General features: G+C 41.6%; 3 protein-coding genes across 11 annotated transcripts in view; all 3 read right to left on the minus strand.

Moving 5' to 3' along the window:
- Nucleotides 1-2,491, minus strand: part of rasa4 (RAS p21 protein activator 4) — a 29,877-nt gene extending 27,386 nt beyond the window's left edge. For 3 of the 4 annotated variants that reach the window (XM_088615627.1, XM_088615626.1, XM_088615625.1), the window contains exon 1: nt 2,145-2,491. In XM_088615627.1, the coding sequence (XP_088471753.1) occupies nt 2,145-2,209 (65 nt within the window). In that variant the 5' untranslated portion in view covers nt 2,210-2,491. The remainder of the gene's footprint in view (nt 1-2,144) is intronic. The other variant, XM_088615628.1, reaches the window with a different exon arrangement.
- A 2,603-nt stretch (nt 2,492-5,094) lies between these two features.
- On the minus strand, nt 5,095-13,466 carry LOC148643640 (uroplakin-3b-like). 4 transcript variants are annotated; one of them, XM_088616387.1, is made up of 7 exons: nt 13,263-13,420; nt 11,955-12,021; nt 10,493-10,663; nt 8,664-8,895; nt 8,414-8,496; nt 7,101-7,227; nt 5,095-6,710 (listed from the first exon to the last, which is right to left on the minus strand). In XM_088616387.1, the coding sequence occupies exons 3-7, from the start codon at nt 10,623-10,625 to the stop codon at nt 6,581-6,583; spliced, it is 705 nt and encodes a 234-aa protein (XP_088472513.1). In that variant the 5' UTR covers nt 10,626-10,663; nt 11,955-12,021; nt 13,263-13,420; the 3' UTR covers nt 5,095-6,580. The 4 variants fall into 4 exon arrangements, with proteins under 4 accessions (XP_088472513.1, XP_088472512.1, XP_088472511.1 ...); XM_088616386.1 differs by lacking the exon at nt 11,955-12,021 and having other exon boundaries at nt 10,493-10,660; nt 13,263-13,466; XM_088616385.1 differs by lacking the exon at nt 11,955-12,021 and having other exon boundaries at nt 8,664-8,892; nt 13,263-13,466.
- Nucleotides 13,467-13,558: 92 nt separating this feature from the next.
- Nucleotides 13,559-22,776, minus strand: LOC148643641 (uroplakin-3b-like protein 1). 3 transcript variants are annotated; one of them, XM_088616382.1, is made up of 7 exons: nt 22,613-22,758; nt 22,094-22,419; nt 18,730-18,897; nt 17,459-17,693; nt 16,699-16,781; nt 16,149-16,278; nt 13,559-15,693 (listed from the first exon to the last, which is right to left on the minus strand). In XM_088616382.1, the coding sequence occupies exons 3-7, from the start codon at nt 18,854-18,856 to the stop codon at nt 15,423-15,425; spliced, it is 846 nt and encodes a 281-aa protein (XP_088472508.1). In that variant the 5' UTR covers nt 18,857-18,897; nt 22,094-22,419; nt 22,613-22,758; the 3' UTR covers nt 13,559-15,422. The 3 variants fall into 3 exon arrangements, with proteins under 3 accessions (XP_088472508.1, XP_088472506.1, XP_088472507.1); XM_088616380.1 differs by lacking the exon at nt 22,094-22,419 and having other exon boundaries at nt 22,613-22,776; XM_088616381.1 differs by lacking the exon at nt 22,094-22,419 and having other exon boundaries at nt 17,459-17,690; nt 22,613-22,772.
- Nucleotides 22,777-24,273: the final 1,497 nt, after the last annotated feature.

Here is a 24,273-nt window from a genome sequence, read left to right on the forward strand (position 1 = left end):
CACTGTGGGAGTCATTAGAAGGATTTATAACCTCATTTCCATGGTTCACCCTGACAGTAATAAAGCACACATAAATTAGCCTGGTGATTCACAGAGAACTCGCTGCGCTAATTGTTTCTTTAACAAAGATTGGAGGACGTCGGGAAATGCCGCACCAGACTATGCTCCCAGGAGAGGGACAAACGATGTGCCAAGGGAATGTGGAGTGAAAATCATTATGCCCACATCTCTTCTCACAAATGCCCAATATAATAGCATGTAATGACTAGGTTACCACCTCTGCTGTGAACATATTCACAGACTAGGGGACACAAACACCAAGTCACCCTTAATCATCAATGTGTAAAGGTTTGGGTTTGTGTGAGTTCAATTTAGTAAGTTAATTTGTTCAATTAAGGCTGGAATGACCTTGTGGGGTTCTTGGGAATTGCTGTGTATCTCTAAACTACCTGACTGAACAACTCACCTGCTTCAGTGGTCAAAACAAAGGTATGGTTTAGAAACTGAGGGTGATGTTTAGTTTAGTGAGTACATTGTGAACATACTGGCACATTTTAGTGGTATTTGTAATCCTGCAAGAGTGTGAAAAAACAGTGAGACTGAATCCCTGTTTGATCAGTGCTACTGAGTCACACTGAGTAAAGATACATGCTTTTGCTATACAGATGTTAAGGCTTGATCATGGAGGAATCTTTCCCAGAAACCCCACAATTGGTGTCCTATGTAATCAGGTGACTCTTTCGTACTGCTGCAACACAGCATACAAAAGACTCCGATAAAGGGACTAATTAAGACTGGATTAATACTGTACATACAGAAAGATTTTTGTGGCACCAAAAGCAAAAAGCCCTTTGTTTAACATATAAAAAAACATAATCAAGAGCATAGCAGTTTTCATGTTTTGCTGTATAATCAGATACCCCACCTCCACACACATAGAGTAGTGGAAGTCAACACTTTCACCTAAAGAATAGGGAGAGTTAAAGAATATAGTCAACAGGACGTCAAAAACACGAAATGCTTTGTTTCAGTACTTCTCAGTGCAGTATGTTAACCAGTACGAAACCTGCCGTGCTCCAACACCTCACTGAGCCAACTTTGTGTACGTAGAACCCAAGACGAAAGCTAAAAGCAACCTCATGCTTTGTAGTACTTACAGGAGTGTCTGTAATTTGATTAGACACAAGGAAGCAACAAAAAAACTAGCAATGGTAACAGACATGGCTATTTTATTATAAAAAAGGTACTATACAGTACAGCGCCACATACGGACGTCACCTACTGTAAATCCAATCCATTGAACTTTCAGCGTTATTGCTGAGACGTTAAATGTTCACCCACTGACTGTGGTTCCCTTAGCAAACGAAAATCGGGGTGTCTTGGGAGAGTACACCTGTTCTCAAAAGAAATGTCCAAGACACCCCGACATGCACACGGACAAACATGAAACTGGGAAAGAACAGTGAAACGGCAGCGCGCCCCTCGTCTCGCATGACATTGAAGACAGAATCGCAATAACGGTAAAATAACCCAGATGTAAAGTCACAGCACGAGAAAATCAATATATACGTACTTATTCCATACCAAATCACCATACATTATAGTGCCTGAAACAAACTTACAGCACGTATTCGACGTATTTTTTTATTTCGTGTTCTACTGCCCTTAAGAGAATATCCTAGATGTCCTCGTTGTCTATTAGAAACCTATAGGTTTTTGTCGTGTTACGTACGTAATACAGCTCGTCTTCTGAGATCAAATAAAGCCTTTGTTTCTGTTATCATCATTTTGCCTAGGTGCACTAACGTGGAAATAAATTCTGCTATGCACGAAAAGTGCAAAATGTGCAAGATTCCCTGCACTAAATCACGCCTTTACCTTAGGATAACACGTACAGTACGGGACAATACCTACAGTACATGATTTTGTCCTGATGAAAAGTGCGATTTAACGATATAAACCTGCAAATCTGCACCTTGACCCTTGTCTCAGCAAACCTTATTCATTGTACGTGTCCCGTGCATTTCACTATAGAAGGTGTGTCAGTAAAACGCACTCTGGGGTAGACAAAAACGACATAAATTGGTTTAGCTTCCATGTCAAATAACTAATTTTCAAAAGAAGAACGGACGTCATTTACTTACATGTCCTTCACAGGTAAATTCTTCCCTTCCACAATTCGGATAAATAAAGTACTGCGTTTTGCCATTTGTACTAATCCGGTATGCTCGTGCAGCCGAAAATCACTACCTGGGGGGGAATACTACTTTTTTGGTGCGTCTGGTGCGAATTGTGGAACGATATCAGGGCTTCAGTGCACCCCTTTATAAAGACAAGAGAAACAACAGCTTTGCTAATGGGATGCTGTCTTCCAGAAACAGGTCCTCTCCGTACTCTCGCACTGTAGCGATTTGCTGTGCTGGGACTACACTGCTCAATGTGTCAAATTATTTTCATTCCACTAGCACTGCGGCTGATGCCCAGAGGAAACATTGAAATATTCCAATCGCAGCACAACCGCTCTGCCTGTGAGAAATCTGATTGGCCGGCTCTGACGTTGGCGCTGGTCATGCTGGGATTTGTAGTTCTGTCATTTCCCTGACGTTTCAAGCCTTGACGATTCCTATTTCACAGGAGGAAAACCTTTCAGAATAAAAATCCCGTTAGTCAACGAAACAGTTTTGTTCAATGTAGGAGAATGTCTCGATTAAAAGTACATTACATTTAAGAAATTATTCAGTTGAATATATTTGTTGCCCTTTGTAAAACTGTAATTGAGTCAAATCTACATAAAATCGTACAAAATTAAGTAAATCGCAAAAGCCTGTTTGTTCATTTTGTTTTAAGTAGAGAATGGCAAAGTGTGACTACAGTATATTTTCTAAAACAGTTTTCACAACAAGATCATAGATTACATGGATAGTATTATACTTCAAATTCATACAGAGGGCTCTCCCACTGAACGGTACACTCATTTTTGAACAATACTGTCGGTCTATCACACGAGTTCGGACAGGACCCCAGTGACAGCCTGTCGCTTTTCTCGATTTTAATTGCAAGCACAATCTGACAAGCAGTGTTGAGGCGCACCTGTGTCGCGGCCTCTGCTCAGTCTTAAATGTCCGCACTTGAACTCGGCGCTTCTCGCGAACTGCGAGAGATCCTTCCCTCCTTGGCTGACCTCTCTGTGTTGTGTTGTGTGCATCGTTTAGAGTTGCTAAGGCCAGCTCCTTCTACTGGGGGACCAGGGGACAAACGGATCCAGAGGTAGCCGTGTCCAACAGTCCTTCATCCAACAGCTCAGCTCTCTTTGCCAGGACGAGCAGACTGGAAATGGACAGGGGAAGGTATCCGCGCCAAGACAAAGCTGGTTTTATACTGATAATCCCAAACTTCAAATGTACAACAGGACATGGGCTACAGTTCTCATTAGTAAAAAAAAATAATACCAGGAGCTACCTTATTGTCAAGCCAACCTGCTTGTGTGCTTTTCTGTGATAAGAGGAGGTTTGTGCTATTTAATGTTTTTCAACAGGTGAGCAATTGTATATGCGCTGATCCCATGAAGGGAGGCAGAGGGCCTGCCAGGATTTCCAGTGTTCCGGGCCAGGGCGTTCTGGAACTGCAGAGCACAGCTCGGTGCCAAAAGCATGACCTTTCGCTCTACCACACAAACCGCGAGCCGAGGCTGCTGTGAGACTGCTCCGGGGAAGGAGGAGAGCACAGCAGACCGCAGCCGCCGGTTCAACCTCCACTCTCCAGCCGCAAGCACGATTACAAATACGCACGGGCGTGTCTCTCCGAAGGGAAGGCAGCCTTTTGCGTGGAGTCTTGCCTTTCTTCGCGGACCGTTTCTCAGACAACGTCTGTACTGTATGTCAACCTGAAGGTTTCTGGAGTTTTTGGAAATGAGTCACAGCTATTTGAAAGTATAGCGTTTTCCAAAGTATTTTGCCCTGGGGTGTAGAATTCTGGAGATATCTCCTGCTTTATTCCTTGTAATAAAAAATTGTTGAGTACACCTTTTATTTGCTGAAAAATGCTTTATTTTGGATTTGTAATATGGTTTTTACTGCAGATCAGGGCAGACTCACAAGTAACCCATTTTCCAAATCAAGAGTCACTACAAATTTACAGGACAGTTATCTCAGTCCTACAGAAACAGCCTACTTCTGTTGTTCAGTGGGGCTGCTAACACAGAGTTTTATGTCCTTCACGTCTCACTGTTGTACACAATTTAATCATGACAAAAAAAAAAACGTGATTTCCTGAGGTCTATCTGTCAAGACAGGAGACTCATTAACACTAAAAAAAGGCCTCAGTCACTCCAGCAAAGCCCTGTTGGGGAAGCCTTAGGGAAGCTGTGAGTGTTTGAATTTCTAAGGCTCAGACAGTTTCATTACACAGAGCCCATGTGAATGCAGAGATAAGGTGCCTGAACAAATGGGACCATTAGGAAATGCTCGCAACAAAATGAGATCTGGAAGGAAAGCAAGCTCAAGGTGGGCTGGGTTATTGGAGCAAACTGCTGGCCATTTTTCCAGGGGGTGCTCACTGCGGTGCACATCTGAATGACTGAAATGGGTTTGCATTTTGAAACATCTTCCTTGCCAGAGAGTAAAGAGATTAACAATTGGCGATTCCGGATTGGAAAAGAAGAAAAACATTTTGCCGGCTTCACATAAAAATACATAGAAATAATAAAAATCAACATTTACCTGCAACTTTACCTTTCCCCACCTCCAAAGTGATTCGTTTCAATGTAAAACTATTATTTTAAAAGTCGGCTACTGTACATTCAGTAGGTATCTTTTAGGTAGTCTAGTCATTTCTTTTCTAATGAGAATTAAAATCTTTCCCTAGTACTTTACAAGGAGTGATACGGTAGATGAGGGTATTGAGACTTTAAAGGGCTTAATTTAAATACTGGGAGGGAGAGCTTTCTTTTCTCATTATACACAGGTTTATAAATCTTGCCCTCTTTTGCTGATTGAAGGACGGGATTTCGACATGACGCCTGGCGAAGATATGAAAACAGGAATCAGGAAATATCCTAAGCCGAAACATTCTGCCTTGAATAACAGTCACACTAGATAAATCTGAAAAATATTTATTCACATTTAAAAGGACATTATTTACAGCTCCTAAAATAAACAATATAAAGCATCTGAATGTTATCTGTGAGCATGTGGCCACCTGGCATTGGAACACATGGTCTGACTGGCAACCTCAAAGTACTCTATCTACAACCGGATACAATTTCTGCCTGAGATGGTACTTGGTATAGACTAGTACTTAGATAAACAACAGGATTGATTGATACATGCACTGATTAAAATCACTCACCCATTCCTAAAAACCTTTTTTTATATTAGAGGCCTTAGGAAAACAGTTGGCAATCCAGAAACAGCAATGGAATGTCTTCCAAGGTTGTCTTAGGCAAGACGTTGAGTTCTGAAGATACCCAAAGAGGAAGAAAGCTGAGATAGGCAACAGCATACTTAAATATGCATGTATCTGTAGTGCATAGAGGAGTCTTATCAGGTATGTGGAATAACTTTGTGTTCACGAGGAATGAGAGCAGCCGTAAATTGTGTGAAAGTACAATCGTTTATTGAGTTTGTGGAAGCTTGGTTTAACCAGCTTGGCTGAGGGCCGACTAGCCGGCTATAGCACGGGACCCCCATGCCCCAGTGGGTATCTGCAAGATGGAGATGAGGTGGAGGAGTTTTGCAAAATGAGTGAGGAAGAGGAGAGGGTGACGTGTGGTTGCGGGAGTTGAATTAATCTGGCTGCCCTCGTCCCTCCCAGATGTTTGTTAGAGCTCCATTAACATCACTGGTCCAACTCAGAACTGTCTTGCGCCAAAATGTCTTCAGCTGTTGGTTGTTGTCATTAGCCTTGTTTGTTCTGGTTCTTTTTTGAGTAAGTGGAGTAAAAGAATGAAAATTACTGGAAACCAGTGGCACTAAGCAGCTACTTTACAAGGGCTGCAGATAAGATTGTGAGGGGATAAACGCTGACAACCCTCAGGTTCAGTCTCAGGATTTTGCTGGGAAAAGAAGCAAGAGTTGCTGCTCTTGTAACCATGGAAACTCCTCCATCAAGAGCAGCGTTGCTGTGTGTTCCTGCTCATCACAATCTTTTGTGCTTTCATGTGACGACAGAAACTCAACAGACTGAGAAACTGGCAACATAGTTGACATAGTTAGCAAATAATGCATGTGCTAAAAGCATGCTTCAAGACTTCCAAAACTGCTTTGATAAGCAATGACTGATGGTGACTTAATGTCAGTGTTCACCCTGTCACTCAGTGGGGTGAAAGTTCATTACAGAATAGACTGAGAAAGATAAATGTCAATTGAGTTGTTCAGCAGTGTTGTTCAGCTAAAGGAAATGTTTATAAACTACTGTCTATTTAACATAATGTAGTGTGGGCAGGGAATGATCTTCAGTCAATACTGTCCAGTCAAAGATTAACTAAACCAAACAAGATCAGTGATCCCATGGAACACAGCTCATCTTTCCAATGGAGGCTGGAGGACCACACCATTCTTCCCTGGGGGATGAGGCGATGGGTTCAGATGAGATGAGGAGAGATACCAGATGCTTGTGAGTAGACGTTATGTTGGGTGCTGTACCTCCTGACACTGAATGAGCCAGGAACCAGGTCTGTTGTGATGTCCTGCTTCTTGCTGAAGACGCTTGAACTGTGGGGACAGATTGTGTGAAGTTTGAGTACGATCAGCACATTGAAAAGTGAAGTTCACATCTAAATCCTAAAGCCAGACACTAGTAAACCTGGATAAAAAAAAAATGGTGTCACTACGAGAGCCAGGCACATTGCAGATATTAGGAGTTCAGATGCAGCAGAAATAGAGACCTGAAAATAGATGAGCAAGTATCACATCATCAGACAGTTGTTACAACGACAAGCTCCACCCTAAAAAGTGGTGCGTACTTGAATGGAATTGTGTAAAAAATGATGAGGACTTGTTGAAAGTACATAGCTGGTTTCAAACCATAAAGATTCGGGTCAAGCCCGGGGCTGAGTCACCAGACCAGGGTGAGCATTTGAGCAGTGGAGCTTGAAGACTCACCCGCCCAGCAGCAGCGCTGCCACCAGCAGCAGCAGGATGGCCAGCAGGCAGGAAGTGATGACTGTGATGACCACCATCCCTCCAGAGCGCTTCCATGTCCAATCATCAATGGAGGAGCTGGGCATCACTGTGGTAGACACAGACACATTGCTGAGAGATGACCACCTACCACCACAAGGCCCTGCTGAGCCCAGAGAAGAGCCCCTTTAACCAGCTGATCCTGAAGCTGACTGACAACAGCCAACCCCAGGACAGCACAGCTGCAACAACACAAATGAACGTTAATCAAATCTGGGCTTAAGCCAAACAACAGGGCCTTACCTACTGGGACGCACACACACACAAACACAACACACAACTGGAATGCTTTAGGACCAAGAAAAGACAATACATGTTAGCTGAGTATCTGACCAGGCTAAGAGACAGCAGAGAGAAAGAGACCCTGACGAACTACAGGCTCAGTGACCACAGTCTGGCCATAGAAATTGGGCGACAGACAGACATGGCTGCCCAGAGAGGACAGACTGTGCTCCCACTGCCAACAGGGAGAAGCATAAACAGAGATGCACTTTCTGCTACACTGCAAGAAATACTTTGGCATTAGACAAACATTCTTTCCTAAAATAACAAATCTAAACCCAGAACAACTTCCAGTCCTACCAGGGGAGGGGAGAGGAAACTGAATAGAGCTGCAGCCCAGTATGTGATCTACTGTCACAGCCTCTGGAACAGACACTGTCTGTGTCTGGTCTTAGTGTAACTGAGCATGTTTGTACAGTACATAAATCTGAAAGACCAAGAAGGACTTTTAACACAAATGAAAATCTACTTTTTTGGACAAAAATGTTTCCTGTGGATTAAAATATTTCTGGATGCTTACAGTCTGTTTTAATGTAATTTTACAGCAAATGTTGTGCTAAATGTACGGTATATGCTTTGGCAGCAATGTATCTCATCAGTCATGCCAATAAAGCTCTTTGTAGCCGTTTAGAGATTCCTGATATATGGAATTATTTGCCATGTGGATGTATAGGCTTGGACAGAATGTAAAGAAAGACTAAATACTGCTCATCGGTTCCATCTAGTGGTTGTCCTACTGTACTTTTGACACACCGTGTCTTTGCTGGTACTCTGCGAATTGCTCTACAGCAAAAGGCGACCTGTAAGAGACTGGAAGAATTCATTTGCTATTTCGGAAACACTGTGTCTCAGTGGCCACAACAAGTCGAGGTGTATCTAGTGCACGGAATACTGGAGAGGCATTGAGGTAAAAAACAACCATACAGGTAGGATAAGGTGAAAAAGGTAGTTACATGATATGAGAGTGATAGGAAAGGACCATTTTGTCTCGTAGGACACTCTCCTGTTCTCTGGGTCAAAAAGAAGATACTTCACTCTGAAAACACAAAGAAAATCACATATGAGCTTACTGACTCTTGTGGCTGTGTGGTTAACTTTTTTCAGACCTGATTTTGGTCTGCTAACAAGAGAACAGTTAACCACAACAGCCACAACAGTGCTCCCTTCTTGGGTGACACTGGAAATATCCCACACGGATTTTACCTGGCAGTGGAGCCAGCAGGCAGAATTCCATTGCAGGTGGGAGTGCTGCAGTTGCCTTCAGCTCCCACTCGGAAATACCTGATGCCGGGGAGCTCAGCACAGAGGAAGTTGTTCTGGACCCCCAGTCTGGTGACGTAGTAGTTCTTGTTCTGGAAGGCCTCGGGATATGGAGAAGCGCTGACGATGTCGAACGAGGGCTGGACCTTGTCCGTATCGAAATTGTTAACTCCTGCTTAAGGACGCAGAGAGCAAACACAAGCTGTGCGGAAAGCCAATAGCCCCAGGTGAAGTCGCTTTGTTAAACAGTCCAAAACATTTTTTTGCTAGTTTCATAGTTGTTGTGTATGAGATTCACATAAAAGAAGACAGTTTATTTTACTTATTTCCAGAGAGGGGTACTTTATTGTGTTGGCAGCCTGGCTCTGTACTCTTTCACACACAAATCAGAGACATTACTTAAACCTTTACAGTTTGTTTTCAATGAGGGTCCTTTATAGTCTCTAGATCAAGGAAACAGGCTGGTTATTCCAGAAGACGGGGATTATAACCCAAAACCTGTTTTGGAAACATATTGAGAAAAGCAAAACTACATACTGGACAGAATGCCAATTTATCACCCAGACCAATGATTACTCTACTGTTAAATCAGAATTAGTCGGCACAAAGTAGTAATTAAGGATCTAGACACCCAAACCAGGGGGTTTTGAACTCAAGCTCTCACTATTGATATTCTGCATTTGATTCTGCTTGCTCCATTCCTTCCAACTGCATTGCTTGGTACCAGCCTCGCTATACACTAGCATTCAATCCCACAGCTCCCTCTGACCCTGCTGGCATTTGATCCCCGTTCCTTGTCGTCTCTGAGTATGCACAGAGCCACTTCCTGGACAGCAGATTACTCCGTGCCATACCAATAAACCAGGTCCTTTGCTTTAGCAGAAATTCACACTGTCCTTATTTCAAAAGGAGTGACATCACTTCTGTAACTCGATCAGTGTACTGAGCCCTGTTGTACACACACTCTGTGCGCTTCGTACTCTAACAACCAGGGTACACTCCAGCCTACACACTTCTCCTGATGAAATCTTATTTCATAACAATATCGTTCAGAGGGGTGTTTATTATTAAATATTTTGCTTTGGGCTATCCATGAACAACAAGCGCGCATCTTGAACAGGAACCCATGTCCTTTGCCTTATCAGTAAAATGAAACATTCGCTGTAACCATGGATATAGAGAGCAAATTTATTTCATGAGATCCCACTGAAATTAGTTCTGCTATCTTGACAGTTCAATCAGGTAAAGGCATGGTATTAGTTAATTATAAAAGTCACGGTTCTGTGGCAGTGAACCACGTAGTTGGAGTTGGTTTTTAAATGGTCTCAAAATTCATTGGAGATAGCTGTTCACCTATCATCAAATGCAAAACTCCTTGCAAATGTTAAGCACAATAAAACATCTCAGTTTTTCCCAATTCCCCAGAGTGTTTCCCAGGTTTAGCATGCTTTTACCAGATAACTCTCCCAGATAACTCTTCACACAGTTTTGCCATACTTCCGTGTTTCACTTTATCTTTACCACATGGCTTACAGGATCATTTGTTACACTTTCCATGGTGTAACAGAATAAACATTTATATTGGATAATACTTGGCACTTCTGAGCCCCTGCTCTGCAGGTATCAAAAAGAAATGAAACAAATCCAATTGGATATAAGAAGAATTGTTATAAAGGGATGGGGGAGGGGATTCAGATTAATCCAGGCAAGGAACTCGTGCTCTTTGGGTTATTTCTGCGAAAAAGTGTAATTTGAAACTAGACAGCACTTACCTGCTTCTCTGGCAACAGCTAGCCATATCTCACAGGTGCTGAGGCTGCAGTTCAGGCCCTGCTGGTTGCTGAAGTAGCACAGGGGCTGCCTCAGCAGGAAGGTTGTACCGGTGAGCCTGCCAGCCAGTTTCATGGGAATGATCTCTGGCACGTAGTCCACTGAGGGGACTGCTGCAGTAGGAGGCAGGAACAGTCAGACCTGAGTTCGCACGTGATGAAAGTCTGTGATATGGGCCACTCAGAAAACAAACAGACCTCACTTGAAAAGGATATTTGTGCCGCCTACTCTGTCCATCGCTTCTTACATGTTTATCTCCTGACATGGTCTTTTGGCTATGTTTGCAGGTGTTCACCAGCTCCAGTTTGCTTTAGTATGGTTTCCCATAGTTTAATTCGGGTTTATCGCACTACTCTGTGCTTTGCCATCTCAGCATAATTTCACTACACATTACAATGCTATTAATATGAGGGAATATAGGACCTATATTGATCTTCCTGCGTGGATTTTTCTGTGACATTTCTATCCTATAAAACAAATATATGAAAAGACTCCTCAGTGCTGAATTACCGTAAGTTAATTAGACAGGAGATATATCTCTCTGTTGCACATATTGGCTTCAGCGCTTCAGCAGTGGGCCACAAAGCACTGCGCTGTCTTTCAGTTTCCTGTCACGTTTTCTCCCACTTATACCTCGGGGAATATTGTCAGAAATGATTATTGCTGGAGCAACTGGCGAGTAGGTGAGCACAATGCATGATCAGGGCAAAAGCATCACACAGGACTGGTACGATTCTGAACAGACTCCTTGAAGGTGTTGGGGCGAGAAAGGAGAAATTACATTTATGATGCACAACGCTTTGCAGCACATTGATAAAACATTTTGAAGCCTTAACACTAATATCAGATTCAATTTTGTTTTTTGTCACTTACATTTTTGCAGATCTGTCAGTAACTGTTTTGAAGATACAATTTAAACAGAAGGAAGGATTTGCTCATGACAATAAAATATTGTGAATGAACGATTTCTAATGAGGGTTTCGACATTGCCTCAATCAGTTACATTATTTCAGCTTTAACTTCCTGAATCCTAGCTACAAGATAACTACCTTTCTTGTTTTATACAACACAAGATCTTGAAACCATGTTTGTTATGTTTCAGGATCTATTGTTAATGCTGTACGAATGAGCTATAAAGCATTAGGACAAATCTAACACATTGCCAGTTCTGACACAGATACTGTTTGGTAATGGTAACTTGAGTAAACCATTGTTTTCTCTTTTCAACACAGATTTTGAAAAAGACTTTAAGTATTCCAATTCCTTCAGATAAGGTGTAAAGAAACTACTTCATGCTTTATGACCTAACAAGACCATGAGGAACCAAAGACATACATACATTTCTTGAGGGTAAATAAATTATTATGAACTGCATTTTTACTAACAAATCTTGAAATTAATTACCTGAATCCTATGATTCTTGGGTGTTTATTTGTGCTAGTGTTGTACTGAATTTGGGCTTAGCTTCTGTCTGAAGGACACAAAAAAGAAAGAAACGACTGTCTAGGCCGGAAAAACCAGTTTGCCCTTTTTTTTTTTTGTTTTCCTCCAAGCTCTTTCCGAGAACTGTCTTCCCTAATCCAACACACGGACTCCAATCACACGTCCTCGGATACTGTCTTTCACAGAAACTCAGTGTGGCTTGTCCTGCATTCGGTCAGCTCAGAACAATACTCTTCTCAGGTTGCTGTGAGGAGCAGCGGCTGATTTAATTATACAGGAGGCCTTTTTCTTCCTTTTCCTTATTAAATCTCACGTTACAGCAATGTTTTAACTGGCATTCTGTTGCCACTTTAATACTGACTGAACACTGATCTGCGGCATTAAAACAATGTCAAGACTGAGCTTCACAGAAGTAGCTGTAACATTTTAATATAACCAACTGTTAGATTTCAATGCGTGTGTTATGCTGTGACCATCATTGAATTGGGCATTTTGGCTGACTACAGGAATAGCTGCACTGACAGTTTCAGTTTCTGCAATAATGCTCTCTGTTGTACTGACCATAACATGGCCTAGTGCTCTGGGCAGTGTACATACCCCGCCCTCTACATCAAACAGACATGTTCGTTTAAATTAGAACAACTGTGCCTTGCACACCAGCTTAGCATAGCAAACCTTCAGAGTGTCCTGCTCCTTCAGTACAGTATACTCTACAACACTGTGAAGTGTATTCAGCAAGTCCTCTGCTCTATTTCTCTAGAGCTTATAACTCATGGTATCTATATACCTCTCAATTCAGAAGACACCATTCAGGCAGAATTAATAAGGTACTGTATGGTAAAGTTACTCTTTTAGACGCAGTACCATACCAATACAACCATTGCTACTGTATCTCTTTCCACTGTTGAGAAGTGTGCTTTAGTTACAACGTCCCTGGTATGGCAGGAATAAAACAGGACATCGCTAGTCATCCATAAAGAACACATTCCGTTGTAGTCTGTTAACAACACTATTCTCGGATAAAGACTAAAATAAGCTCCCCCCCGAAACTCGTCTATCCTGCCACGACTTCATACTGTAAGTCCATGAGGAATTAAAAAGCAATTATAAACAGGGTCCAAGTCGTTATGTTTGTAGTTCTTAAATATACCAACCAAAGGCAACCGACTGACGTCAAGCAGTGGTACAGTATTTAGGTACTGAATAACTACACTAATAGAACCGGTAATCAAGACACAAAGACGCAGCTGAAGCTGATGAACTACTTACTTTGAGCTTGGCTGCCAGAAAGCACGGCGATAAAACACAACTCCAGGAGAAGCATGACAATCACTTTTTTTTAACTTTCTCTCCAGGAAAGTCAGGTACAGGATAATGTCGCAGGTCTTCTTTTAAAATGACAGTTCCGTTAGACAGGCGACACCTGAAGTAACACTTGTTACGCACCGTATCCGTTAAACTATGCTTGGCCTCGCCTTCTTCTAGAATTTCTTTGCTACCTGACTGCTTTGCAGCGTCACCTGAGTACAACAGGACAGGGTGGCGGAGGGGGTGAAAGCCACATGTTTTTTAGCGATTAATTTATTTTGATTTATTTCTACCCCAAGCCCACTGGGGAGGAAACAAAGACAATTACATAATTAAAAAAAAAACATACACTTCTTCCAGAGATACAATGTATATTACAGTGTTTCAGTCAAAACAAAAGTATGAAAAATAAACAAGGGGAATAAGAAACTTAGTCGCCAAACACCACTATCGCATCTTTACGAGGGTCCCAAATCGCCCGAGTAGTGATAGAGACAGAGAGATGACGAGCTGTGGCCCAAGCAAAATAGAATTTTAATTCCCATCCAAACACAAGACAATTAATACCAGGCTGTATCCACCCTCTCTGAATAGTCTTTGCTGCAATCATACCTGCTAAGAGAACTCGCTTGGATTATCGTTAACTGAGATCAGAGCGTAACAGTCAGGTGACTAATACCTAAGTTATAGCTCTACACAGATCCCGCATAGTTTCAAAATGTATTAATTTTGAGAGGCTCCCAAAACGTGTAAACCTGTTCCCGTTACCTGGACTTACAGAGCTGACAGCCAGGATCTGTTTATAACCTCATCCGAACTCTCCTAAGAGGAGTAGCATGGGCCCTGTGAATAAACGTGAAATGTAATGCTAATGCATTAAGCAAGTTTTTGGAAGATGCAAAAAGCAGATGTTTTGAACACAGGTATGACTATACAGTATGTGGTCCAGCAAAGGAACAAGCCTGTTTGGTAATTAATACTTAATTGATCCAAGGATCTCTTCCAGCAATTACATTTCAAGATGCCAGAGTATCAACTTTTAGTTTGTAGTGAGAAATATTCTCTACACAATCGCAGGGACACACAAACACAGGACACATTTTTTTATCTTATATTGATATACACTGTATTATGGCATATCAAGTAGTCCGAGTGTGCATTTACATTTATATAAACCTATACCCGATGTGGAGAAAATACTAAAATACACATAGGTTTTAACTTAAATTCAGCATAGCTCCCTACAGTAGACAACAAGGTTTAAATACTGAATAAATAATGAGACAGCTGAGAGTGGAGTAAATAAAAATCCCAGAATCCCAGAACAACCCCTTAAATACAAAAACAATCAATAATGGATCAAGGTGTGAGTAATATTTTCAAATGATGTGCCCCAGGTTTATTTTAAACTATTCAGTGTAATGCTTTGTATGATGCTAATGTTGCTGTGGGACAATAGAACCCTCAAGTGGGGATTTTAACAATGTATATTATGTTCAGTGCACATGTCAGTTTTTTCACTGTGAGATTAAATATTTTCCCACTGCAACAATAACACACAACTCAATAATGATATTTATACAGATTTCCAGTCGAAGGTTAATACAAAAAACCTCTCACTGCCCATCCTTCATAATATAAAAGATCGCACAACCAGTTTACCCTTTAGTTCCTTAAGATTTACAAAGTGAAAGAACTCATTTTCAAGTCGTAAACACTATTTGCTTGCTCATGTTCTCCATGTTCTCCAATCTCACAGATTGCTGGATTGCTCACAGAGATGGGTTCCAGTTCAGGCTGGACTGTCTGTCAGTGGGACGCGCTCTTACACTAGTTGTAAACCATAGACTGACCGGTACTTTGTGAGATGTGTCCTCTGGGTGGCATATATGCCACATTGTATCATACTCATCTAGGGCTTCTGTGTCTTCAGACTTTCCCTTCAGAGGCTGTTTTGTGAGTGACTTAGAAATCTGTTACAGCTAGATGGTCAGACATGGGGTGGTAAATGGGTAAAAATAATTACAAATTTATCAATTTGAAAATTCAACGGCATTTGTGCGGAATCAAGGCAACCTCTCAAAACGACACCTCTGCGAGTTGTTTGTCGGCTCATCTGGTTTAAATAGGGTTGGCATAAAGGCCATCATTTTGCAAGTTATGAGTCTGATAGTTCTGGATGCTGTTGGAGTCCTGAAGCTCTGGAATGTCTTCGGGGAAGGAGTATTGGTTGGGCATGCCAGGTTCAATGTACCTTTTAACTCCATCCTGTACTTTCTGGGACTCTTGGGGCTGGGTTCTTTGTAAGTTGTGTGTGTCATACTTCTTGATCCGTAAGGAGCCCAGTTTGGCTGGGATACCTTCTTTGTGCTGCTTCCAACACCTGTGTCTGCTGCAAAGATAGAGACAGAAGAGTTAAGCTAGTGCTTGGGCTATACTTTTACAGGTGCTTTTAGTTTTTGAAAAAAGACATCTTTCATTTTCTCTGCAATGGGTTAGTGATGTTTTTGGCCAATGTTGTCCTCTATGCATACTGTACATCAGGTCATATTATGCTGATTGTTGGATTTTGATTAATAATTAGTGCTAAGCCTTTTTAAAAAAAACAGATGTTTTCTTTTCATTAGGGTTTAATATGACTCTAGAAACTGGAGAACTATCACTCATCAGTTTCCTTCCTAGTACTGGAGTACATTTTTCCTTTAATTAATTATTTTATCATCTTATAACCGCAGCCCTAAGACTGGTGCAAGGAATAACGGCCTGATTAACTCTTAGGCAATAAAACTAGAATGTGGACTTTGCAAATGAAAGACTTTTCAAAGATCTGCGATTTATCCAACTTACTTGGCATAGATCAAGCCTGCAATGAGCAGCAGCAGCAGCAGGAAGAGAAGGACACTCAAGATAGAGGTGATGACAATCATCCCTGCAGAGCGTTGCCTGATTCCATCAAAGATGACCACTGGATCCGTCGCTGCCGAGAAATGAAGGCCAGGATTCAGTGATTGTGCACATTTACCCTGTTGGTGTTGGGTTTTGTGGTTATCAATGACCTCACTTAATTTCTAGAGTGACTGCCTGTCTACATCGAGAGCAGAATCTGTCTTGCAGTACAACTGTGTGTTGAACTGGTTCAGTTCAACTGAAATAGGTCTGTCAAAAAGCTAAATTGACATGACAACAACATTTGTTTTAAATTCTTAAAAAAAAACAGAAAAAGAATGAAACTAAATGGGCTTTAATTGCAGCTATTTTACTCTTCCAATAAAACAATGTCTTAGCACAGCAGAAATCACAAACACAGTCCACTCCCTGCTCTGTATTCAGCACAGATACATATGTAGCTTTAAAAGATGTATTTACATGAATAAGAAAAAGACCAAAAAGGACTTACAGCTGTAAAGAGTAATATTTTGAGACCAATAGGTTTCTGTGGTCACATTTCTGCTCGCTGGGTCAACGAGAACATACTTCACCCTGGAAACGACAAAGGAGTAATGGTTTAGTTCTTTTCAGCTTTGCTTAATGATTTTAAAAGACTCTTGAACTTGGCTGTCTTGTACAGAGAGAGACATTAAATTCTAAAGCAAGATCCATTTACTCTTCCACACACAAATATTAATACACTACCTCATGGGGCGAAAACCAAAATGAAAAAGTTTCAAAATGAATACCAGACCAAAGTGTTCCTTTTCACTCTAACCTCGAGTAAATGCAATTTACTTAGATCCCATTAGGGGGCAGAGTTTGTCATATAATGACCAGAAGGTGCCGTGAAGTCTTCTAGTTTACATTTCATTCACTTAAGTATACTACTTAATCTTTATTTTTAGTATCAATGACAAGAAACCTACTTGTGGCACATTAAAGCACCGTGCATCCATGGTTTTACTCACATAAATCATGGTGGGCCCCGAAAGAGATCAATACCACCGCTAACAAGCACAACATGTGGAATCTATTGCTTTGATTGATATATGATGAGCTCAGTGTTGTTGTGATGCATTATAGACATGAAGCTTGGCAGCACCACAGGGATGCTGCTTACCAGATAGAGTGAGCGGAGATACAGTAAGAGAGCTTTACTGAGCCGTTCTGTGTCTGGATTGGAATGGGGGTTTGAAGGATTGACTGGAGCCCAGTGAGCAGATTACCTGACAGTGGAGCCAGCCGGCAATATTCCATTGCAGTTGGCCGAGGTGCAGTTTCCTTCATCCCCGACTCTGAAATATACAATCCCACGGGACTGCTGACAGGGGAATACCTGCTGACGTCCCACCTTCGTCAGGTAGTAGTTCTTGGGGGGGCTGCCGGTGAAAGCAGTGGGATAGGGAGATTCACTGAGGATGGTGGATTTTCCCTTGTCTGCATCGAAGTTTTGGATTCCTGCTTCCCAAAAGATAAAAAGAGGTACTTGTGTGAATATGTGGCATCTAATTATTACAGACTGAACATTAATAATAACAACAGTAATGTATATGGGACAATGATTCCTGGGCGGAACGTCTGCCATTGTCATACATGGACAGGCTAGAGGTGTAAAATCTGGTGAGCAAAGGTGATTGAAAAGAGATTTTATGTAGATGCAAAATACCAAGTGATGCAGAGACGGACAACCCAGGGGACTGTTTCAAAGTCAGGAGTGCGAGGGGGACACAGGTCACAATTGGAAACTAAAAGGGAATTTGTTTATTATAAACAATCCGAAACACTTCTTTGCAGAAAGAGTTGCTGGTAACTGGCACAGGCTTCCCCACCAAGCTGTAGCGGGCCAGACTCTGGATCTTTTTAATAAACTCCTGGAGGAAATTGTAGTTTCACTTCGCATGACTACCAGAATCGCAAAAAAGAGTTTTTTGCTGCCTATTTTATGCTCATCTTTTCTTTTGTTCCTCCCCTGTTTATAAGTTTAGACCCATTTTCTTTTGATTTTTCAAGCCGAGTTCCATCCTTCCTACTGCTCTGTGAAAGGGAGACTTTGACACTCGGTACAAGGAAATACTATTTCACAGGCCACATACATCCTTACCGTTATCCTAACTATAACTCCAAACTCCGATTTCTGCCCACTGGGGCAGAACTCTACTCCCAAACACAAACAGTAATCCTCTAGAAATTTAGAAACTGTATGGTAGTGAACCAGTTCTGGGTGCTACCCGTTCATTCAGGTGGTCTGACTGCACAGCCTGTGTCCATGTCAGATTAAACAGACCATTACATGTGTTTTTTTTTCTGAAATGGCAACCTTTCCCATTCATCCTTAGTCTATGCTGGCCCTGGGAGTTTCCTGCAGCAGCAAAATCCACACACATTTCGTGAAGAGTGTCTTTTACATGGCGAGTGCTTGCTCTAACTTGGTGGACACTCAATTTTTTCATTCCTCTGGAATACTCAAGAGATTAAATTAAGCAGGATCGCTACTCACCTGAGCCTACAGCGGCCACCAGCCATATCTCACATTTATCTGGGGTGCAGGGCAGAAGGAGCTGGTTGTCAAAGTAGCACCTGGGCTGTTTCATTACCATCGTGGTGCCAGTAACCCTTCCAGCCATGTTGTAGGCGGTGATCTCTGGGATGTACTCCACTGAAGTCACTGCAAAGATCAGAGATTTAAGCAGCTTGCATACTGAGTTAATTCTCATTGTGTGTTTAATTTCCGTGCCTTCAATGATCCATTTACATTTGCTGGCACTTCCACCTTCTCACACTGCGATATGGGAGAAGGTGATGGGCATTCTACAACAGACACAGTATAGATACAAGAAGGCCAATAACTGAGTATCTCATATAGACAACTGTGAAAAATCTTAGCAGCGGTTCCTTGCCTACAAATAATGCTGATTGTATCAGAGGACATGGACGTGGGATCCACTATGTCCCACCCAAAACCGTAGGAAATAGACAATTACCGTGTTTCCATAGAAGATTGACAGCTCTTGCCAGGTAAATCAGAAAAGACCCTTTAATCAGACTGTAACCTCATTTTAACTGAAGTGAATTAATGAGGTTCTGAAGGCTAATACAAAACAGACAACACCTAACAATTACATGACTCACTCTACAATTAGATTTCAGATTTAATTACCATACCAAGCAATAACTAACAGTGTTGAGCTATCCTAACGTTAACCTACCTTTAATTTGATTTTATCTGGTCAGAGGGTGGATGAACAGACAGACAGACTGACAGACAGAAATTGTCTTTGTGTAGATGCACAATGGGGAGTATTGAAAGTTGTATATTAGACAAAGAACAAAAATGATTTTAGATACATGATACATGATAAATTAGGCTCAGCTCAGACAGATAAATTCCACTGAGTTAATTGGAAGGGCTTTAACACGTGAACACAGCTGGGCCACAAATCATTAATCTGAATTTGAGCCCATTATCATTCAGTATCACAGAAAAACAAAGGGAAAAGGTTTTTTTTACTATATAGCATAAATCATGCATCTTGGCTATTGAGTTGTAAAGAAAACAGGATTCTGTGTATGATGATGTATCTAAATGTTAACTCTGAAAACTCTTTGAAAGTCATTGAATCCAGCCTGGCCTTATGTCTGAGAGAGAAACTCCTTAAACTCCGCTGGTAAAAGAAAGATAAATGAATATATGAAGTTCAAATGAAAATATGTTATGCTCTTTGGATTCTATAACTAGATTGTTGATAAACCTGTATGATCGGTAAAATTGTACTTTTCTGTTACTTGTTTCTGTCTGTTTTTGTTGTGAGCCATAGGCAACCACACCATTTAAGAATTGTTGTTAAACAGGACATGTGTAACTCCACTCACAGAGTAATTATCGATCAGTGTCTTCACACAGGTGCAGCTCACAATACACAGGTGTGTTAGTTAGTGGGTGCGCCACAGGACCGACAGGTGCTGCAGTAGCGAGTACAGTCATGTTAGAGAGACTGTTGCGAGAGAGATGTGAGAAACAGCAAAACTACAGCAAAAAAAAACAAACACTATGGCAAAAAACACCTAGTGTCAGAGAAGTGTGTGTGTGAGAGGACAAGGGGTCACAGAGGAGCTTGTCCTGTCTGCTCGCAGTCACAAATAAGACTGCATTTATTTAACAAATACAACTCAACACAATCTACTTTCCTTAAGGTAAGTATAGGTGTAAACTGAGGTGAACTGACTAAATTCCTGTTTGGGCTTGTGCATTCTGGCATGCCTCCACAGAAATTTCTTCTTTAATTCAACGGCTGACATGATTTATCACTTCTTCACCTGACCAACTGTGAGGTGGGGCTGTTCTTGCAGAATGATTGCTGTGCATCGTCATAAAAAGGGGAATCATCTGGGGTGGCACAATGCACATGCAAACCACAGTTTTTGTTATTCTATCACATCTAAACCTCCCCAAGACCCAGTGCAAATATTTAGGACCAAGTGTAAAATGTTGAGGATATCAAATCTGATCAGCCATGAATTCTAGGGACTGGGAGACATCTGAGAGAAACAGGGTATTACCTGTGTATTAGTGACCCACAGACTTTTTCTCAACCGCCAAACCATTGAAATGCAGGGGATGGCATTGTCTGTGTTTTGAGTAATACAAAATAACAATAATGTGATCAAGCTTCAAGGTGGAAGATCAGTTTGAACAGAAAATACAACAAAGAGATAAACTAAAGTAAATTGTTGAGGGTACACCTAGCTTTTCATTGTGCATTATGTTTTGCTCAAAACTGCATCACAATAGGGCTTAAAGTGGTATGAAATGTCACAGAAAATGATTTTGCTTTAGTGTACCATCTCCACCCATGCTTAGAAAGGAAGAAGGAATGCAAGATTAATCAGGGTGTGAGTAGTAGTAATTTTCTGATGACCTTTTCAGATACATCATCAGAGTTGAGGATGTCATTGGAGAGAATATAATGTTTAAAATAATCTGCACATAGTATAGGGTTGGGCTGCCTCTTTGTTATATGAGACATGTGCAGGCAGGTGTAAGGCGTGAGTCCAGTCTCACATTATTTCCTTCTGCCCACTCCCAGATCTTCTGTGCCAAACTGATCTTTCTCTGAAACTTTTCTTTCACTGCGAAAACTGATGGCTTGATGCAGCCTGACAACAATGAATGCCTTTGCCACAGAACCCCGCTAAACCACTGAACCCTATCTATCAAACTTCTAATAAGAAAAACCTTTGCCCAAGCGTCTTTTCACCACTTATTCCTGTCCTTGCAAATAGAGAACCATGGACAGTTTAAGAACAGTCACCCTTTCACAGTTATCAGACCTTTTGCATTCCTTATTCTAACTTAGGTTAAATCCCATCCAGATTCCAGCAATAATAACTGTTCCTCACCTTCACTGTTCCATCACTCTTATCTGCTCATTGTCCTCATTCTCACCCCTGATGGAACTGCAGACACACATCAGGTCTGCTTGAGACTCACCTCCTCATACTGCTGCACTATTATCCTTTTGTGTATTCGTTATACTGCAGGTGTCGTACCACATATTTTAAAATTATTTTCATGTTGTATACTGTTGGATTCTTTTTATGCCACACATGCTGAATGATACACATTGTAACGTTATTTTTTACAGCTCAGTTCAAGTAAAAGTATCACCAGAATAAGAAAAAATAAATAATATTCTCCACTTGTTGACTCCAAACTGGCTTTCCATATTCAGTCTTTATTCTGTTTCTTTGCACTGCAAATCTAAACCTGTTTTCCAGATTTCTGAAAAACACTTCTCAGAGACACAATAATGTCCTTCTGACAGACATCAGGTTAAAACAAAGTAGTAGAAATAATACATTACCAGGAGACACATTTCAATCTTCACACATCAGATGAAATGGAATGTAATTATTCCAGTGTGCCTAATAATTGTCCATTACTCTGTTTCATTTCTCATTTGACAAAGATGTTAAGCAAGAGTGAAATCCAAATGAAGATGTGCATATCGGTTTCCAGGTTATTGCCACACAAAAAAAATTGATTTTAGATCTAAAAATCAGAGTCTGTAATTGAAACTTTTTTTTGTACCACATCTCTTAGCACTTGTTCCTCTTCTAGTTTCTGTTAATAACAAAGGCTGCTCACAAAAGCTATATCCTATTCAGAGATCGATGCACACGTCGAACCCTAGGAGAGATGAAACAAAAGATACAGAATTCCAGCTCTGCTTTGCCCTGGAAAGTAGGTATCTTATGCTGCTCAGCAGGTTCATACAAATATAGATTCTTACCCAACTTTTAAAAAATCACACTGCTTTTTTTGTTTTAGCGACGATATTGAGGGCACAGGGAGGTCAGCCTGAGAGAGGGACTAGACCTACCTTTTCCTGCTACGGTCCAGACCGACACACAGTAGAGCACAGCTGCTGTCAGCAAAGCCATCGCTGGGAAGCAACGGAAACCCCTATTCCCTCGAGGTCCTGGCTCCCTGAACACAGCCGGCCGTCCTGACAGAGAAAATGCACAGACTCCCAGCTGCCTTCTTTAAAACTCAGGGCATCCCCTCCCTTTTTCCTTAACCCTTACTTCTCTGGGGGAATGATGAAAATAATAAAAGGTGGGTGTGGCAAACATGCTCTGAGAACTGCCTTGGGTGACATCAAAGTCAATACCTTTCTCAGAAGTTTCAGTCAGCCTGTGGTCCCAGCTAAAACATCCCATCAGATACACCCATACTGGTGTCTCTTCCCTGGCTCCCAGTATGATAAAGGACAGATTTTAAAGTTCCTAATTCTTAATAATGATGATAATTTAGGTTAATACATGAGGACCGAAACCTGATGCCTTGTGTTTCAATTTCACAATATATCCTCACTTATCCAGCAAACACACACTTCTGCCCATCTCCCAATACCTCAGCCCTCTCCTTGGTCCCTCTGACTGGTGATGAGTAACTCCTCCAGGGCTATTTCATTTTTCTCTCCTCTGTGCCTAGGGGCTTTCCTGCCTACCTGGATATACTGATGGATGGATGAACAATTTGTGAAATCACTGTGACAATTCATTATTAAAGACTACACTATGCACATGCAAGTGAACAAAAAATGGTTCCTAAAAGTGCCAAAATTCGACAAGCAATCTTCAGTTTCCATGCTCTGCCACCATATAGCAGAACTAAGGCTTAACACGTTCAGGTAGTTCAGGTGGGGAGCATGTGTAGCTGGAAAGGAACAAGGACACCCGAAGAAGACACCACAGCCGAAATGTTGTTCCCTTTCTTCTCTTTTCAGCATGGAATAAAACTATTACTGTTCCTTTATAGCTTAGCACTACATCCATCCATTTTCTAACCACTTTTAACAATTTAGGGTTGAAGGGGGGCAGGAGCCCATCTCAGCTGAAATGGGCACAAGGCGGGGTACACCCTGGGTGGAACGCCACTCCTTCGAAGGGCACGAACAGACTCAGACACGCACGCACCCACACCAGGGCCAAAATTGCCCAGAAGCTAATTGACCTACCAGCATGTCTTTGGAATGTGGAAGGAAACTAGAGCACCCAGAGGAAACCCACACGAACACAGACGGACCATACAAACTCCATGAAGATAACACCCCAGGGGCCGGAGTGCTGCAAGGCAGCAGTGGTAACCACTGCACCACTGTGCAACCCCAGCATAACACCACATCATCTCCTCTATTTCTGGGGCAGCAGGTAACAAGAAAAGTAGAAAAGGATCAACTTAATGTAAGTGAGGGTCAGCAGGGGGGTACCAACACTGTTCTGAGGAAACCAGACCCACCTGCAGAGCACCCAGGAATTATATAGGAACTGCTGGTCACACATTGTGAGTGATCTCCGAGTCTAAACCAGTTATCTGACACTGGCATAACAGGTGGATTTCATGATCATACAGAACAAGTCAATGGAGTAAGAATGTGGACTTAAGGTACTCGCAAGCCACTGAGACTACAGACAGATATCTGATGCAGTGATCATACGAGCACATGTATTTATCTTCAGAGGTCAAAAACCTGTTTCA

The sequence above is a fragment of the Lepisosteus platostomus genome, chromosome 22 (assembly GCF_059453375.1).
Source record: "Lepisosteus platostomus isolate fLepPlt1 chromosome 22, fLepPlt1.hap1, whole genome shotgun sequence".
Classification (NCBI taxonomy): Eukaryota; Metazoa; Chordata; class Actinopteri; order Semionotiformes; family Lepisosteidae; genus Lepisosteus; species Lepisosteus platostomus.

What these genes read in the sequence shown, in the direction of transcription:
- LOC148643640 (XM_088616384.1), bottom strand. Translation starts at nt 13,317, where the DNA reads ATGCTTCTCCTGGAGTTGTGTTTTATCGCCGTGCTTTCTGGCAGCCAA. An exon ending in TTCTGGCAGCCAAGCTCAAA is followed by an intron (nt 10,664 to 13,262) that starts GTAAGTAGTTCA and finishes CTCCTACTGCAG; the next exon opens with CAGTCCCCTCAGTGGACTAC. An exon ending in TCCTATCACTCTCATATCAT is followed by an intron (nt 7,228 to 8,413) that starts GTAACTACCTTT and finishes TGTCTACCACAG; the next exon opens with TGATGCCCAGCTCCTCCATT.
- LOC148643641 (XM_088616380.1), bottom strand. Translation starts at nt 22,673, where the DNA reads ATGGCTTTGCTGACAGCAGCTGTGCTCTACTGTGTGTCGGTCTGGACC. An exon ending in CTGGACCGTAGCAGGAAAAG is followed by an intron (nt 18,898 to 22,612) that starts GTAGGTCTAGTC and finishes TGATCTTTGCAG; the next exon opens with TGACTTCAGTGGAGTACATC. An exon ending in CCGGCTGGCTCCACTGTCAG is followed by an intron (nt 16,782 to 17,458) that starts GTAATCTGCTCA and finishes TGTCGTTTCCAG; the next exon opens with GGTGAAGTATGTTCTCGTTG.